Genomic DNA, 19774 nt, shown 5'->3' on the forward strand with positions numbered 1-19774 from the left:
GGAATAGAACACGTCAAGAATAGAATAACACGTCAAGAGGATTCTCACAGGGCTTAGATTCGTGGGCCATGGACTTGAATGTGTGGGGAGGGATGTCCCCTTGGTGGTTCCATAAAGTCTCATATAGAGTCTGGTATGCCAAGAGGGTTTTTACTGTGTAACTGCTTCAGCCTGACCTTGGCAGGTGATTGCTGCTTCTGGCCATTGTGTCCACAGGCAATTAGCTGTTTTGCAGACCAGGATTGTACACGTGGGCAGCTTCACACAAATCTTTGGACCACACAGGCCTCAGCAGAGGCATCAGGGTGGTAAGACCTGGGATGGGGTACAGAGGTCCGGTTCGAATTTCAAGAAAGGTATGTTTGTGCCTTTAGACCATCCTGAGCCAGATGGGGGAAGCTTTAGAATGCAGGTCGCCGCATCTTACTCCACAGGCACACCTGAAGCAAAGGTTCAAGTCTAAAGAAAAGACAGCCATTCCACGCTAGACAATGGAAAAAGGAACAGTGTTGGCTGCTTTCAACACAAGACTGCTGAGTTTAATATATGCTTCAGAACCCTGGGGAGATAATGGCTATATATTGTTAGAGCCAGTCTCTAGAAAGGCAGCATGAATCAACTGCCTCAAATTCCACTCTGAAGTTAGGGCCAAGATGGAACCCATGGAATGCCCAATGTTGAATTTATAAGGTTGGTACACAGGCTCAAGAGTGGAAAATATTTAATTACTTGATAAAAATATTTAATTACAACAAGGTGATCCTGTTGTAGGTGGTGTGCAGATACTCCGAGGGAACATGCCTGAGAGAATTTGTGGAATTCAATAGCACAAGAGAAAAAGCCACTGGGGAGCAAGAACCAATTCTCGCTGGACTCCTCTAAGGGTGTGGTTCTCAGCTGCAGCTGCACATTATAATAACCAATTAATTCAAAGATCTTTAAAATAAATAAATAAATAAATAAATAAATAAATAAAATTCTCTGTAAATGGGACCCAGGCATTGGTATTGAGATTCTGAATTGGGGTGTCTAATCTTAAGGCTGACAAATAGCTGGGATCTACTGAGTAAATCTTGTACATGATATGGCCAATTTCTTCATGTACACGGTATGGCCTTTCATTTTTCTAGGATAAGTTATGTAAGGAATTTTATTTCTTTAATTATTTTTTAAATGTTTATTTTTTTCAATTTTAAGAGATAAGGAGACAGCCATGGATGGGGTAGGAGCAGAGAGAGAGAGGGAGAGAGAGAGAATCTCAAGCAGAATTGGCTGTGTCAGTGCAGAGCCCAACACAGGGCTCGATCTCATGAACTGTGAGATCATGACCTGAGCCAAAATCAAGAGTTGGACGCTTAACCAACTGAGCCACCCAGGCACCCTGTTACTTAAAGAATTTTAATTATGTTATCAACATTTTGTTTCACAACAGATAGTCCAATGTTGCAATTTAATCCAGCAATCTCAGAAAATCTTATATGAATAGCCATTTTTCTTTGGAGGCTTAAAGGCCTCACAATCCCAATACCATTCCTTTTTTTCCTGCTCCCCTGAAGTGAATAATTGAAATTTCTCAGTTCTTTCACCAGACACACACTACTACCATTTAACCGTAAAGATATAGGATAACTACATATGAGAATAATCTGAGTAGTAGGGAAAATAGAATTTCTGCTCAAATATATGCTGTCCAAGATATTTTTAGGCTTTTTATGGCTGGATGCTTCCCAGGAAAGAAAGTTGGTTCTTCCATCAGAAACTTGCTCTTTCTATCTAAGGATTTTTAGATCTTTAGATCTTTGGAAAGTGCTTTCCAAAGTCCAGCATTTTAAACCACTGAGGGGTAATTAATGAGGATAAAAAAGGTATTGGGAGTTTAGCCAGCATCACACAGAGCCAGGCCCACAGCCTGACTTACAACCCATGGCTCCAACTTTCAGACCCATGAGACTGCTTTTCCCAAGTCAACACATACTCACCACATCCTAGTGCTCATTATACACATTTGATTCTCATTTTGTTTCTGAGTACTTATTGGTCTTAGTGTTCTTGACTTGCCTGTTTCTATATTAAGCATTTTTGGGGTTATTAAAAAAAAAGAAGTCCAATTGCCAGTTATTATGGCTTCCAGTTATGAACGTATTAATGATTTCTTGCTTGTTTATGACATTCCTATTTCCATCTCAAAATTTGCCATGAACCCTAACCTGTTTTCCCAAATCATAATTTCTGCAGAGAACAACATGTTCTATTGGAATCACTTGAAATAGTGTCACAAATTACTCTTGGAGATAGAACAATCCAGGTGCAATGTCGTGTTCGCCTTGGTTAGTTATTGCTCTTGGCTTTGCCACAGTTGATGCTCAGATTGTATTAAATAGACATGACTTATTTGGGTCTCACCTTGCCAGCAATGCCAAAAGAGCTGTCTCGTCACTCGGCTTGATGCATGCTGTTGAACATCAAGGTGATTCCCGGATTACATCCCTTTTCATTTGCTGTCTGTCATTCCATGCAGCTCAGTTCCTGGCCCATGAGCCCTTCCCTGTCTTTTTGGTTTCGCTGCTCAACATGATTGCTGGATAGCAGTCTTGGAAGGAGATTCTGAGAAGATTTATTATTCTGTGGAATATAGCTGGTGTCAAAATCCGTTTTAAAAATTCAAATCTTTGAAGATGAAGTCTCTGATGGTCTTAAACTTTCTTTGAAGTGCGAAGAAGCTTCATAATCAAAATCAAAACTTGATAAGTAAATTTTTAAATGCCAACGCTGTCTATTCATTCTGATAATAATGATGATATTATAGCTGCTAACACCTACTGAGTCCTAACTGTACCATATGTCCAAAATATTTTGCATGTATTGTCCCATTTAATTTCACAGCAGCCCTGTAAAGAAACCCAGACAAATCTGATTACAGATTCTATAGCTCTTAATCACCACTCATAGATGGAGAAAATCAACAAACCCCTCTCATTAAAAAGGACAGGATATTCTAATCTGCAGATATTTCTGCAGTCAATTGGTTGTAAGTCATAGGACTTGTCAACTTTCATTTATGGTATGGCAATTTTAATGTCTTTAAAAATGCAAGCACTCCTTCTTATTCTTTCGTTCAATAAACATTGGTTGAACAAGTATCTGTGAGATACTATGCTATGTGTGGTGAGGACGTAAAGTTAAAAAGGCACATTTTTTTGCCTGAAATTGTTCATAATCAGATTAAAGAGGCAGACATGGAAACAAAGCCTTGAAATATAGTGTAGTAAAGGTTGTGATGGAGGTGTGCACAAAATATAAGGGTGAGACCAATCCATTTGGATTTATGGCAATATGTCAATATACTCTCATATTCAATTATTACCCTCAGTTATTTAGCTACTCTGGAAAAAAAACCTAAAACTCTGTTTCTTAAACAAATTAGCTTTTTCTCCAAGAGAAACACTATAGTGTTGTGGTTCAAGAATGGGAGCTGTGGAGCCAGGGTGGCTGGGTTTGAAGCCTGGCTCTATTAATTTTTGGCAACTTACCTAATGTCTCTGTGGCTCAGTTTCCTTATTTGTTAAATAAAGATAATAATTCTAATAATAGAATCATTTTGAGAATTGAATGAGTTAACATATATAAATTCCTTACAGCAACACCTGATATATAATAGTACTATATATAGTAGCTATTGCTATTATATTTTTAATAAAAATATTGATATTCAATGGACGAGCTGTATAAAATGAGGATGGATAGCTTTCTTCAAATGGACCAGGTGATACTAATGACAATGTATACTTATGAGCCTCTAATATATTCTAGGTACCATACCAGGGTCTGGGGAACAAATTCAATTCAAGATCTCAGGAATGGGGTTCCTGGGTGGCTCAGTTGGTTGAGCATCTGACACTTGATTTTGGCTCAGGTCGTGATCTCAGGGTTGTAGGATCAAGCCCCGTGTCAGGAACTGCACTGAGCATGGAGCCTGCATAAGACCTCTCTGTCCCTCTGCCCCTCTCCCCTGCTCATGCTCTCTCTCTCTTTCTCTCTCTCTAACTAAAAAAAAAAAAAAAACAAAAAAAACTTCTTTTAATTAAAAAAAAGAGACCTCAGGAATACTCCAGAAGCATGTAATAAAATGGAGACAACAGAAAACTAGCCATAATACATTAGAATAAGTGATATTTAAATATAATGTGCTATGGAAAACTGCATATGAATGGAAAAATTCATTAGGTCCCCATGGACTCATAAAAACTTTATTCAGGAGGTCACATTTGAGCCAGACTTTGAAGGAATCCAACTACATAAGTAACAAGGCCATTCCGGACATAAGGAGCAGCATGGCAAAGATATAAAGGGATAACAGAAAAACAGAAAGTTGAAGGTTTGTGAGGTGCTTATGGACGAGTGTCTGGAGATGAGCAGGGAAAAGTGGAATTAGTTCTTAAAAAGAGTTTTGTAGTCAATTCTAAACCTGGGAGAGAGTAATGTAACATGGTAACATCTGCATTTTAGAAATATCATTCTTGTGGCACCATGGGGAATAGGTTTGAAGAGAAAACAAAGCTAGAAAAAGACATCAAAAGATTATTACAATGATACTGAAGAGAAATGCAGATGTCTCATGCCTGGGCTGGGACTAGGGATGAGGAAGAGGGAAGATACAGTAGAGGTGTCAAGATGGAGTGACCAATTAGATATAACAAACAGGAGGTGTTGAAGATGACTCTAAGACATCTGGCTTGGATGACCAAGTATTGGTTAATGCTGATAGCCAAAAGCAAAAAGGCAGAAGGAGAAGCAGATTTGTCTAAACCATCTGTATTTGGCAGCTAAAAAATTCAACTCAGGGCTCGGGAGAGCAGTCCTCATGAGGGCTATGGATCTAGAAGTCCTGAGAGTCTGCTGGAAATTTGGAAATAGTTACGATCAGCAAGGAAGAGAAAGGGGAAGGACAAGAAGACTAAGACTAGAAGCCTGAGAAACTCCTAAGTGAAAGGGGTGCCAGGAGAAAGACAATAAGTAATAGAATATAGAACAGATACAGAAAAAGCAGCCAGTGCACCGAGTATCTGACTGTGGGTTGGAGGGATGATGACAGTGTTGGAAGCAGAAGAATAAACAGGCAGTAGGACTGTGGAAGCTACAAGACAAGATTTCAAGAAAGTTGTGGTGACCTGGAGGCAAAGAGGTCAAGAAGAATAGAAGTCCATACTCTCAATTTGTTGAAATGAATATAAAGAAATGTAACCAAACTTATGTTAGTGTCCACTGTGGGGAGGAGTGGAGAAGGACATATAGTGTATAGAGGTAGAAACTCGATCTAAGCACATTTCTGGAAGTTTCAATGCCAAGATATTATGGGGGTGTTGGAGGAGCCAGCTTGATTATCACTCACCAGACCCCAGAATTGCACACAGAGCCCCATGAAAAAGACCTCATTTCAGTTCTCATGGCCACTTCAGGGACAAATCCATACTTGAAGTAGAGGACAAGACTTTATTCCATTAGTTTGGTACCAAAATTGGGCAGGAGACTGGAACATTTGCATGCCTACTCTATAGATGCTGTGATGTCCTTCCTTCTGTGAGGGCTTGCTGCCTCCCCAGGTGCTTAGCCAAGTCTTACTTGGGTTCACACATACACAAACACATATACACACAGAGTCACACACAGACACAGGCACACTCACACATTTCTCCTCTCATTCTCTCTTGCCCACAGTTTGGGTCTGGGAGATATCTGTTCTAAGATGGTGAGGGGTCAACAATGCCACAATCTCACCCACTTGCTTCTCCCAAATATTTGTCTACACTCCAAATACATAAAATGTCCCCAGGTGGGGACTGCTTACAACAACTGACAGGTTACTTAGATGAATGAAACAGGCACATGGTGGCGATGCCAGACTGGAGCTCAAGCAGCCCATCTCAAGGAGCAGGCATTGTAGTGTTCTAGCTAATTCCTCCTTGTGAAATTGCAGATCCAGCTGTGTCAGATCTTCCAGACTTTTATGTTACGTGTCCCAATTATTAACTGCTAGGGGCTATTAAAAATATTTTAAACACTGTGAAGCAATACAAAACACATCTGAAGGCAAATAAGCCCAGAACTCATGAATTTAAGACATCTGCCTTCAAATTTTAAGCTTTTGAATGCAAAAGCTAGAAGCACAGCAGACTATGTCTGCTTTCCATTTTTTCACTTCCTCCCCGAGGGTCTTATGTGCCTGAACAGTGTGGGCATTTAGGGGTGGTGGTGAGGCAGGGAAGAGAGAAAGACGAAGATAAAAGAATATAGTCTAATATGTAGAAAATAATATACAACACTACGGACAAAGAAGAATTCAAGCCAACAAGGGGCAGAAAACTAACATTTACTATACGTTTTTGATATAACCAATAGCATACATATATTATCTCATTTCATTTTCATAATGGTCCTAATAAGTATGAACCATTTTCCCCAATCTACAGGTGAGAAACTGAGCTTCAAAGGGATGGTTTGCCTGTGGTTCTACAGTGATGGAGTTGGGATTTAAATCCAGATTTTTGTATTTTTTTGCAATATATGCAAAGTTCATGTTCCTACTCAAACTGTTTTCCACGTGGCTGAATGCTCACTAATGACAAATGTGGATGTTGCTAATATAAAAATAAATGTGTTTAGCACCGTTTCTCTGTAGTCCAATGCCCGTTACCATCTTCCTTGGGGAAAGATATATGTCTGGGGAGCTGGCCCCTGTCACCACTCCAATGCTGTAGTTACTATTTTCCTGGGTCCAAGTTCTTCCTCCAAATCTCTTTGTTCTTTCAGACTAACGAACCATCTAATCGAGAATGTCACTTAAAATGTTTTTTCTTTACGTAAGTCCCCAGGGCTATGCTGAATTTTAGCATAATTTTGGTTACTTACAAAGCTAGCAGAAGTAAACCCTAATTTCAGAATGTGTAAAAAAAAAGCCTGTGTATCTACATTGCATGCCCATGGAAGATACGACTTCTGTTTAACATTCCACTGGAAGTTTTAGTCAATGAGATAGAGTGAAAAAAAAAAGAATAAAAATGTGTAAGTACTGGAAGAAATAAAGCTGTGTGATGAGCCAATGACACAGTGATATATATTGAAAATCCTTAAATAAAATAATCTACGGGTAAATTATTAAAATTAATTAGTAAGTTTAGCCTGGTTACTGGATTCAAGATCAATGCACAAAAATTGTATTTCTATATAATTTATTTGAATAATGTTTTATAAATTTTCTGTTAAAAGTCTTGCAATTATTTATTAGATTCATTCCTAGGTATTTGACATTTCATGACTCTTTCATAAATGATACCTTTAAAAAAATTTTTGTAATATGTAACTTTTGTCATTGGTATGTAGAAATACAATTTCATGTGTGTTGACCTTAAATCCAACAACTTTGCTAAACTTACATATGATTTCAAGAGAAATTCTAAAACATTATTAGGAGAAATTAAGGGGAATCTAAATAAATGGATAGCTATACCAAGGATGAAAGGCTTAATATTGTAAAGCTGTCAATTTTCCCCATTCTAAGCTATAAATTCAAAACAATTTCAATAAAAATTCTAGTAGGACTCTGTGTGCGTGTGTCTGTGTGTGTGTGTGTGTGTGTGTGTGTGTGTGTGTAAACTGGCAAGCTGATGTTTAAATTTCTACAGAAAAGCAAGGGCAAAGAATAACCACAAAACTTATGAAGAACAACAAAGTGAGAGAGCTTATTCTATTTTATATCAAGTCTTATAACATTCAACAGTATGGTATCAATCTAAGGACAGAACAAAATGAAGAGTCCAGAAACAGACTCTGAGATGATTTGGAACAATATCCTACTTTGCCAGCTAACTGTGTTTGTCTAGTACTGAGGTAGCTCTAAGGATAAAGTGTTTGAAAAAGGCTTTCATTATCACCCAAGACAGCCATTCTTCCTGGGGTACAGAAGAAGTTGCACTTTTCAACTGTGCACAGTTCAAATTATGTGACTCTTGCTCAGTTTAGATTACGAACATCAGTGTCTATTATATCGATATGATAAAACTCTACTTTAATGCTCTCAGTTGGATCCAGTAAACCCAGTCGTTTAAAAGATGTCCTTACAATATTGTTAGATTAATTAAAAATTGGATCAGCCTACCACTGTGGAAAATGAGAAACACTCACTAATTATGTGTGTTCTTTGCTCGTGTGTTTGTTAAGTATGTTCAAGAGGAGTTGTGGGGCAACCTGGGTGGCTCACTTGGTTAAGCGTCGACTTCAGCTTAGGTCATGGTCTCATGGTTTGTGAGTTTGAGCCTCACATTGGTCTTTCTGCTGTCAGTGCAGAGCCTGCTTTGGATCCTCTGTCCCCTGTCTCTGCCCCTTACCCATTTGTGCATTCTCTCCCTCTCTCTCTCTTTCTCGATCTCTCTCTCTCTCTCAAAAATAAATAAACATTTTAAAAAAGGAGTTTCACCACAGTAGGTGATGGGAAACAAAATATTTTAGTTGGGTTCATTGTACTCCAACAAGATCAGGATATACCAGTAAGGTAGACAAAGAAACAAAGGATGTTGAGTAGACTATTACTTGTGTCTATATCCAGAAGGATTGAAAAAGATCACACAGGATTGTAGAAACAGGGAAGCAGAGAAATGGACAGATTTGAGAAGCATTTGTCAGAATCTTATATAATTGTGTATATCTAAATTAGTGCAACAGTACAGTCTTAAGCATAATGAATATAATTCCTACATTTCTCTTAATTGGAAGAAGCATTTCCATCTACATTATCAATGATCAATTTGATGACATTTACCTTTTATTATTTTATAGCTGTTAAGTAATTTAATATGTCTTTGAATATTGTGGTTAGTTCTGGGAGCCATGAAGGTAAAGTATGAGCTTATTCTGTTTTTTAAAAATTGTTTTTTAGTTTTTTGTAATGTTTATTTACTTTTGAAAGAGAGAGAGAGAGAGAGAGGGAGGGCAGAGGGAGAGGGAGACACAGAATCTGAAGCAGGCTCCAGGCTCTGAGCTGTCAGCACAGAGCCCGACACGGGGCTCAAACTCACAAACCACAAGATCATGACCTGAGCCAAAGTTGGATGCTTAACCGACTGAGCCACCCAGGTGCCCCAAGTATGACTAATTCTTAAAATGAATCTTAATATACTTGAAGAGAATGAAAGCTTTCCTCATAATCACCTTCAGTACCAAAGGCCAAAATTAAAATCTTGATGAGCTATCACAAGCAGATAACTCTCTTCTTGTAGGTAAAATTTCTTAATTGTAATTGAAGAAACTTCAAGTTAAGTGATTTGCAAAAATCATAAAGCCAGCAGCCTATCAGAATCTGGTCTAGGATGACTCCTGATCCACTCCATTTCACTTTCCATGGTAACATACCTTACTGTCCCCTGGAAGGAGGCTATTTTATTATTCAGATGCAACTCTCTAAAGCAGAGTTTCTCAATCAATTACAACAGTGACTGATATGGGCACTTTGGACTGATAATTCTTAGTTGTAGGGGCACATTCTTGTGCATGATAGGATACTTAGCAGCATCCTTGGCCTCTGCCCACTAGGTGCCAGTAACATTCTCCTTCTACCCCAGTTGTGACAACACAGACCGTCTCTAGACATTGCCAATTAGTCCCTGAAGGACAAATGGCCCCCAGTTAAGAGCAGCTATTCTAAAGTCCTCTCTATCCTTAAAATCCTTAAATTTTGACCCAAACAGAAAGAATCCAGGAAACTGTATAATTTCTCAGGAAAATTTTAAATGTCAATTATACTTTTCACAATCAATAAAAATTCTAGTAGGACTCGTGTGTGTGTGCGCCCGCGCGCGTGCGTAAGTTGGCAAGCTGATTCTAAAATTTCATACTACATTTAATCATAAAGCTCAGGCCCTTGTGCTTGCTCGCTGAATGTCCAGTTGCTATAACAACAGTCTTCTCGGTCTGCTCAGTCCAGTCCTTGCCATTCTCAGCTTTGCTTTGTATGAGACGAAACTACATTTCCCAGGCTCCCTTGTTCTCAGGCTTCTAGATGAGTTCAGCCAATGGGAGGTACTGGCAAAAGGTTGGAGTGGGCCAGAGGGAAGAAGGCCGGCCCCTTCGCACTTTCTCTGTTGTGACAACAGTTTTTGAGTCGCCTCCATAGCTCCTACTCCTGCTAGCCAGTCCTTCCTCTGTGGCCCCTGCCACGGTTCCATCTTCCACCTGGTGACCCTGGATCCTGGGGACACCATCTCTGTCCCTCCGGTTCTAAGGGTGGTATAACTTCCCACTGTTGCTAATCTCTGGTTTATCTTGCCATCCCATTTCTTCCTTCGCTTGTGTAAACAGTAGGTATGGACCCTCAAATTCATATATTTGGGCTCTAACCCTCAGTGTGGTTATATTTGGAGTAAAGAAGTAATTAAGATCAAATTAAGTCGTAAGGGTGGAGGTCTGATTTGATAGCATTAGTGTCCTTGTAAGAGAAGACAACAGAGAGCTAGTGCTCTCTTGCTCCCTTTCTCTGTATCTGTCTCTCTCCCTCTCTCTCCCTCTCTCCCCAGCTCTTGAGGACACAGCAAGAAGAAGGCTGTCTGAAACCTAGGAAGAGAGTTCTCACCAAAAACTTCATCTTACTGGCACTCTGATCTTGGACTTCCAGCCTCCAGAACCGTGAGAAAATTAATGTTTGTTGTTTAAGCCACTGAGTCTGTTGTATTTTGTTCTATCAGCCCTAGCTGACTAATACAGCGATTCCCTGCATTGTATTTCCACTGTTTGAAATAACTAAGAGAATGTTTGCTTTCCTGTTTACCGTGACTGACACGGTTCTTTATATCATTGATACCATAAAATATCCTAGTATGTGCCTGACACTACATAAAATGCACTTCCATATTCATTTCCTTATCTAGTCTCCCAACCATACTGTAACGTAGAGCAAAATGACATGACATAAGGAGCACAGGTTTTGAGACACAGAGATAGAATTACAACTCCACCCCTTGCTGGCTGCATGACCTAAGAAAAGTTCATCTCATTCATCTCGTTTTCTTATCTGTAAAATGGACCTAATAATAGTACTAACGGAAGAAGGTTGTTCTCGATTAAATGAGCTACTCTGTGCAAAGTGCTTAGATTATTTTTAGGTGTATATATATATGCTCTGAATAATCTAAATATTCTTTTTTAGCTATAATTTACTGAGCATCTATTATGTGTCAAGCACTGTGATATGTACAGGAGACATAAAGACAAATAAAAACAACGAATGCCCTCAAAAAGTTGCACTATACCAACAGAGACAAATACATGAACAATGATTAAAATAAAATGTGGCAAGTATATTAATAGATATATGGGAAAGCCAAATACAGCATGATCCATTTGGGAGGCAACTGTTTGGAAAGTTTGGAAGACGATTGTCAAGGTTTGGACCCAGTTCTGTCAATTACTAATGCTTTTACTCTAGACAAGTTACCTAACTTCAATAAGCTTCTATTTTCCCACTTGCAAAAATGAGGATAATAGGACCTAGCTCATAAAGGTGTGGTGAGAAGAAACAAGATAATAAAAAATATAGTTTCTCTGGTATAGTTCCCAGATGATGACAAGTGAGCAGAAAAGGATTGTTAATTATCTTTATCAGCAATAGGGGAGCACAGAAACAGGCTGCCTAACCCCCACTCCACCAAGTTTCCCACTCCTTCCCCACTCTGATCTATTTGATAATTACTTTCCCTTCCTCCTCCTCAGAAGAGATTAAGTCTCCCCTACTTTTCTAGTATGAGTATAGATTAGCAGAACCACTTTAGAAAATTTCTTAGAGAGGGGCACCTGGGTGGCTCAGCCAGTTGAGCGTCCGACTCTTGGTTTTGGCTCAGGCCATGATCTCATGGTTTGTGAGTTTGAGTCCCGCGTCGGGCTCTATGTTGAAAGTGTGGAGCCTGCTTGGGATTTTCTCTCTCCCTCTCTCTCTGCCCCTCCCCAACTCACTATCTCTATCTCTCTCAAAAATAAATAAATAAACTTAAAAAATTAAAAAGCTAATTTCTTGGGCAGAATCCTTTAAATCTAAATATATGAATACAAAGCAATTCCACTGCCGCGTATCTATCCAGAAATCGGTACTTGTAAGTGCGAAAAGATCTAAAAGAATGTTTATAGCAGCTTTATTTATACTAGCGCCATACTGGAAGCAAACCCAATGCCCATCAGCAGGAGGATGGGTAAATACATTGTGATATATTCATATACGATGGAATATTACATAGCAATGAGTGTGAACTAGAGTTGCGTGCAGCAATTAGGAATCTCACAAACAAAATGTTGAGCAAAAGAAGCCAGAGTACACACTTTACTGTTACATTTATAGAAAGTTCAAGAATGGGCAAAATGAAGCTATAGTCATAGAAATCGGAAGAGTGGTTACCTTTGGGGAAGTACTTGCTGAGAGCACTGGTATACTGGTAAATGTTTAGCAGCCAGCTCTAGAAAGAAAAGCCTGATTTTACAGCATTTGCCAGGTCCCATGGTATAAATACTCCCACCATGGTGGATTTCAAGTTACCAGTGTGATATCACTGAGCACAGATTACGTCTACAGTCTGCCTGGCAAGCTGGTGTGAGCCAGGCTAGCACGCCACTGGGGGGTGCATGAAGGGACCATCTGGTGGGCTGAAAATGTTCTGCATCTTGGTCTGGATAGTGCTTACACAGGTAGAGTCTTAAGAGTTGTTCTTTATTATATGTATATTATACCCCAATAATAAAAAGTAAAATGTAAAGATGTCTGAGAACTAGAAAGACGAAAGCAGTCTTATCTAAGTCCCAGAGGAAGGTCCAAAGAGGCACCAGAGATTCAAAGACCAAAAGGCAGCACTCGGAGCTTCTTGCCTCACCTTCCCCACCCCGTCCCAATAGATAGGAGAAAAAAGAGAGATACCATTAGTAAACACGAGCACAAATGGAAAAGAGATGTTGACTTTTTTAGCTGGGCCACAATTTTTCAACTTGAGACTCAATTCCGTCTTATCACCAATGGTTGATACGGCACACAAAAGAGAGTGTTGCTTCTGAAAAGCCCACATTCACTGCTTTAACTAACTATGGCCTTGTCTGTCACTTAGCAATGAAGATTATTCCACTGGGTGGTTCCAGAAGAAGGTTTTAAGCACAGTACCACCTGAACACAATGATCAGACATGAAAATACACCAGCACAACAGTGTTACTTTTATTTTAAGTAAAAATCACATTCATATCATTTTCCTGGGTCGCTCAAATCTTAAATATGTTTAGTATGTCTGGAATATATCAGTGATCTAGCTAAATGAGACGTTTTAATAAGACAGCTGCTCCTAACATGTACAGCACTCATATATTTAAAGTTACAAAACCAAAGCAAAATTTTAAAGGGGGTTGATGGGTGATACCTCGACACATCCACAGATTCATTTGTTCCCAATCTGGCAGTACAGGACCATAGAAAATACCAGACCAAGTATCTAGAAAATAGAATAACAAGATTAACATGGAACTTAAAATGATGGCAACATTATAAATAGAAAGAACATTACATGTGAAAAGATCCTGACTACTGACAGTTCTAATCTTATTTTATCTAAGTTATCTCTCTTCTTGGGAAATTGGAGCCTCCAGTGGGACAAAAGAGCATTGAGAAAGCTTTCTGAGTATTGTTGTGTTTCAATCAGGGTTTTTAGATGGCCGATCTGCTTCTAACTGGCCCAATTTGATGGTGCAGAACTGGTTACCACCAGAGTGCCCTACCTTTCTGGAAAACACACACTGGATCTACACTGTGGGGCATCTACACTGGAGCTCTGGAGAAGTCAGGCCTCTGGGGGCTAAATACACCTACTGCTTCCATGAAAGGGTTATATGATCATCTGGTTTAGATCATCTGCAGAAAATCAAGGAGTCTAGAATTTCTCTTGCCATATTTTTAGGCATCGCCAAGAGGAATGAAGAAAGTAACTTTTTTTTTTTTCTTAAAAAGCTTCTAAATCTGTGGGGAATAGCTTAATTCAGGAATTTCCTTTGAAGTGAAAAAGTACAGCTGAAAATCTGGGGCATAATTTCCATCTCATTAAATGGCTCTCCCAAGGAATGAGGGACCCCAAAACTTGCCCTAATTGGCCCGGCAGTTAGTGCTTTGCATGCTGTGGCTTTGATGTAGAAATGATGGAAAGATCGAAAGTTTCCTCCCCACCAGAAGCAGGAGGATCATGAGGTGCCATTTATGCTTAGTCATCTCCAATGTTCCTACTGTACTGAGGCATCCTGCTTACTAAATCTTTCCTGGAAACGAATCTCAGATGAGAACTGATGGCCAATACCTTCTTAAAAACAAAGCAGTAGACACCAATTCTCTGCAAAAAAAATATATATGATTTTCTTCCAGAATGTGCTAAAAGTCATTCTTTTAGAATGACCCGGAAAAGCACTGAAATTCAGTCTTTTTGCCTTTGTCCCAAGCTTGAAGTCTGGGAGACAAGTACCAGGACAGAGTAAAGAAAGTGGTCAAAATACTGGGATAACACAAATCTCTATTGTCATTCACTGTCACATCCTTGAAATGGAAGTCCACCATTCATCGGCAGACAAGACACTTAATGTCACACTATCTTGCTTTGGAAAAGATAATTTATCATTGCTCATAAAAATGGAAATAATTAAAAGGGATTCGTCATATGGTAATGCATGCTGAGACTCAGGATAAACTTGCTAAGTAGTGTGCGTGAATTCCCACATTGTGAAGCAGTCTAAAAAAATGTTACACAGTTCTCCTTTCCCTCTTTTAACTGCTCTGTTCCTGGGACCTCCTGACAAGCTAACTTGTATCCTACAAAGTGGTGACTATCATTATCAACCGCTTCTTCTTTTTTTTTTCTAATTAAAATGAGAGTGAAAGCACTGCTTATGTTTTATGCTTGTAATTTGCTGTAGTCAAATAAGGAGAGACATGATAACCTGGTCATTTAATTCTGAACAAGGAGAATTCCGATGCCTATAGATAAAATTTTCTTACAAAATAAAGCATCCTGCATAGACCCCTAGCATCTTATCTGAGGAAAATTCCTCAGGTATGTGGTCTTAACAGAGCCTTGAAAATAACCATCGGCCGCAATCTGCTACAGCCTGTGACTAAACAGATTAACACCAAAAGTCTAAATGCCAGTGGGTAGTTTTTTCATGTGAGATTTTTCTATGGAAAGAGTTTGAATGTAATTTCTGCAGGAAGATATTTGTTTCTTTTTCCTTCTTAAAAAGAGGTATTACGTGGGGGCCTGTGCAAGTCCCAACCTGTCTGTGGTTTGGGCTTGCTATCTCCCTCATAAAGCAAAGTAAGAGGGTTTGTCTTCTGGGAAGACAAAGTCGTATTCTCCTCTGAAGAAGCTTGCCATATAGTTGGCTTTGGCATCTTCTGGGAATTGGGAGGCAGGGATTGAGGCCTCATGAGTCTGGGTTTTCAGCTCAGGTAGAGAGAGAATACAGTGCTTGCAACCTCCAGGACTCATTGCTGTTAACCCAGTCTGGACTTCATGCTAGTCACACAAGTGGATTCCTTAACAATAAAATAGTAATAATACAGTTTTTTAAAAAAGCTATTAGAGTGATTTTTCTATCTATGTATTTTTGTGTTTTCTTGAATTTGAATTTGGGAAACAGAATGGAGATAGGCCTGTTAGGCAAGTAGTATTAACACCTGTAAGACAGACTAATGTACATTTTTTGGATACAGTTTTATAGACTAGATATTTTCAAAGCTCCTTTTTGAATAAAAAGAGAGGGAATATAAAAATGGATTTTTTTTCTCTTGAAATTCTAGAGGGAGGGCAGATTTTAGATTGAGGGGATGAACAACAAAAAATGTCAAGCAGTTCTTTGAACTAACTATTTGCCATATCTACATATAGTCTAAAAATCACACTTAATTTAACTGGCGTTAACTCATAAAATGGTTATAATTTATGATATTACTATATAAATTCCATACCTATGAGTTACTCCATGGAAATTTTTTGTTAAGGTCTTTCCCTATACATGTCTTTAGAACAACCAGTAAAATATCTAAATATGCAACAAATACATGGAATATACCAATTTCATAAAATGTTATTCCTCTTGTAATGTTATTCCTCTTGTAATCTTATTTTCCATTAGATGTATTTAGATTCTTGGCAATGTCTTTGGCTAAGATATGAGAGACATCAATCTTCCCAGTTGATTATGTCCTTATTTTCTCTGGCTTTGCTTTTGAGAAGATTCTTAAAAGCATCAGTGGGTTGTAGCCAGTCATAGTCAATTGTCTGAATTCGAGTCTAACATGGATTTGACACTTAATAATATTGACACTTACATTGAATACCTCATTTAAAGCCTGATCTTTCAAACATTCATTTGAAGTCTAGTCACCAACATATATTTGTGTGTGTTTTATGCTTATAAATGTATGAGTGCATATGTGTGTGATTCCTTACTCACCTCTACAACCAATAGGGAAAACAGAGAAACATTTTACAAAAGGCAGAATCAAGAAAAATAGACCTAGTATATAGCACCATTTGACTTCCACCATATATCAGACAAAAAGAAAGACAGACATATCTACCAACAGAGAGTGTGTCATATTTAGACCTATTCATTTGGACTACGAGGAAGCAATACTCAACAGCCCAACTTACTGCTTATAGTACCTACCCTTTCCCTAATGGTTGGTGGGAAACTCTACCACTAACCAAAAGACCACTTAGAACACTAATTTGCTTCATTCCCAGCTAAAATTCCTCTTTGTTGGAGGAGCGGCTGGGTGGCTCAGTCAGTTAAGCTTCCAACTTTGGCTCAGGCCATGATCTCACGGCTCCTGGGTTCAAGCCCAGCATCAGGCTCTGTGCTGACAGCTCAGGTCATGATCTCAAGGTGCGTGGGTTCAAGCCCTGTGTCGGGCTCTGTGCTGACAGCTCAGAGTCTGGAGCCTGCTTCGGATTCTGTGTCTCCCTCTCTCTCTGACCCTCCCCCACTCATTCTCTCTCTTTCCTTCTCTCTTTCTCTCTCAAAAGTAAATAAACATGAAAAAAAAATCAAAATTCCTCTCTGTTGGTAAAGTGGCACAAGTAAGAGGTAGAAAGTTACCAGAAATCCCAAGGAGGACATTGTACTACATTCCATGACAGTGAAGCATAAGTCACTCATCTGACCTAACCAGCCCTCAGAGGCAGTAACCAGGAAAACACATCACATATTAGAATTCTTGCCAATGTCCTGATAGGGAATCAAGAGTGAATTGACTCATTTGATATCTAAATTAACCAAAATCTGGAATTATTCAAAAAATGCTTCTCTGAAATAGTTTTATTTCATCTTTTTAGCAAAGAATTTTAGGCCATATAGAAAGCATCCTTGGATTCTTTAAAAAGTCATGCCAAGAAAGTCCATCAAGATAAAAATTCTACACAGGATTTTTTTTCAACATCAATAATCACATTGTTGAGAGTAAATATATAAACCTTAAATTTCTTTTAAAACTTCTTCAAGTGACTCCATAGTCCTTAAGGCAACTGTCTCTAGTTTTTAAAAATTGTTAGATTTCTCTTGTTAGTCCTTATCTAGGACTAAGAACTGGGTGGAAATTAATTCAATTTTTGTTTCCCCGTAGAGAGATCATTCATAAATAATGGCCTCAGCCCTGCTCGATTGATAAGATTATAATCCTCTCCCCAGACCAAAGACTGCTAGAAAAAGATGCTAGACCTTGGGCGTTGCTACCCAATGTTTTTCTCAAGAACCTGGTCTACATTTGGCTCACTAAAAATATTTGTTGGAAGAATTAATGAATAAACAAGGGAATGAATGAAGAATCAACATTGCAAGATAATACTATACCTCAATTACTGCCAGTCCAAACGCAATTCCAATTACTATGAGAATATGTTTTGCAACTACGTCTTTTATCAAAGAAATGCATGGCTGTTAAAAAACAAAACATAAGAAGTTACCTTGAATCAAAACTTGGACCTCACTTTGATTAAGATATTTGCCCATTGGGTTGACTTTTTACATTACTACTGAGGAACACACTCAACCAAGAGGAATTGGATTATATCACTCTGCCCCTCCACACTCCTCAAAAGATTGTTAGCTGTGGTTTGTTCATACATTAGAAAGCACCAAGAAGTAAACTTTTGCTTCAACTGTCTTGTTGCTAAATCTAGGGATCTTTAGGCATAAATAATAATTTTATCCTAACTTCCAATTTTTCATTTTAGAGTTATTATCACTTTGACTGTGTATTTTTTAGGCTTGTAATCTGTAGCAAAGAGTTCCCTAGTTGGGGTTTCAGCTAACAAATTTTCATTTTTAGAACAAGGTTTTTTAAAAAATCCCTTAATAATATATATCAGGGTTATTTTTACCTTAAAAAGGAAAAAAAAATTATGTCCACTATTTTGTCCCTACTTTAGATAAAAAAGAGAATTTAGAAAGCTGCTTATCTGCCACATTTATTGAATTTATTCAAGCTAGCATGCAATTTCAAGCTTATAACATTTCAGACCAAACCTAAAAATTCCAACAATTTTAAATTATATGGCTAATTTTCAAAATGGAAAAATACTACATAATGTAATAGTGGTATTATCCATATTGCCAGAAAATATATCACTATCCCTATGATAGTTATATATGCACAAAGGGCTAACAAAACATTGCTCTGGTTAATAAAATAAGAGTTCTCCGTAAAAATGAGTAAAACATTCTTTTCCCTCTCATTCTTGAATGTAATTGGTTTCTCTATTCACATCTGATCCAAAGTGGTAAACATTAGAGTGAATTATTATGTCTTTTAGGGTTAACTATGAGATTAATGATCTTATCTACTGAGTCACATTTATTATATTTGAGGAGCTTTCTCCCTCTTTCCCTTCCAGATAACCAGGTTATCTTGGCAAAAGGGAGAGGACAAAAAAAAAAAAAAAAAAAGAAATGTGAATTATGGCCATTCCAGATTTCTTATTTTTCCAGACTTCTTGCAAACTACAGAAGTTTGCAAGTACAGATGGAAGTATTTTATGAATTTATGACCCTCCTTTTGGGAAACTAGTGCAGCTATCAGCCTATCTTCAGCTGAATTATGTGTGAATTTGAAGGGAATGTCAATTACTTTTTAGGATAATGCTAGAGCTTTGCAAAATCTATCCTGAGGAAAAACATCTTTGAGTTGAATCTTAAACAGATAACAACTGCAACTGAATTTACTAAGTTCCTCATTATCCGAAGTAGAAACTGCACTCATTTACACCATATTTATTTCCCCCTTCCTTGCAGATACTGCAGCACTAAATTAGGAGTATAAAAAGTAAAAATAAAACTGTTTAGTGATACTACTTGGACAATTAAGAAAAAACATGGTAGCTCTGTAGTCTGGTAGATAACTTCTCCACATGAATTATTTTAAATATTGGTAATAGCAATTTTCCTTTAGAAAAAAGTCTCCTTATTTTGATTGGATTAGTAAAAAGGGATGTGATAGCAGGAGAGAAATTTCCCCTGAGATGCTTTCTATTTCCTAATATGTAACTAACCTTAGTAGCCATTACTAAGCCAATGGCAAAATCAAACTAATCTTCAGGTATTACAGAAATTAATTCATTGGATTATAATAGCTTTAACATATCCCTCTGCCAACTAGATTATGATCTCCCAGAGGGTCCAGAAGTATGTGCGATTTTAGCAAGGGTCTGTCTGAGACATAGTGG

General features: G+C 38.2%; 1 protein-coding gene across 2 annotated transcripts in view; it reads right to left on the reverse strand.

The window, feature by feature from the left end:
- Positions 1–1355: 1355 nt before the first annotated feature.
- TSPAN8 (tetraspanin 8) overlaps positions 1356–19774 on the reverse strand; it is a 44066-nt gene continuing 25647 nt past the window's right edge. The window contains exons 7-9 of one of the 2 annotated variants that reach the window (XM_047066151.1): positions 17904–17987; positions 13433–13504; positions 1356–2888 (exon numbers count right to left, since the gene is read on the reverse strand). In XM_047066151.1, the coding sequence (XP_046922107.1) occupies positions 13451–13504; positions 17904–17987 (138 nt within the window). In that variant the 3' untranslated portion in view covers positions 1356–2888; positions 13433–13450. Of the gene's footprint in view, positions 2889–13209; positions 13505–17903; positions 17988–19774 lie in introns of those variants that run through there. The other variant, XM_047066148.1, reaches the window with a different exon arrangement.

Source organism: Lynx rufus, unplaced genomic scaffold (assembly GCF_022079265.1).
Source record: "Lynx rufus isolate CCGP_SWC_20201006 ecotype Redwood Valley unplaced genomic scaffold, mLynRuf1.p SCAF_7, whole genome shotgun sequence".
Lineage (NCBI taxonomy): Eukaryota > Metazoa > Chordata > Mammalia > Carnivora > Felidae > Lynx > Lynx rufus.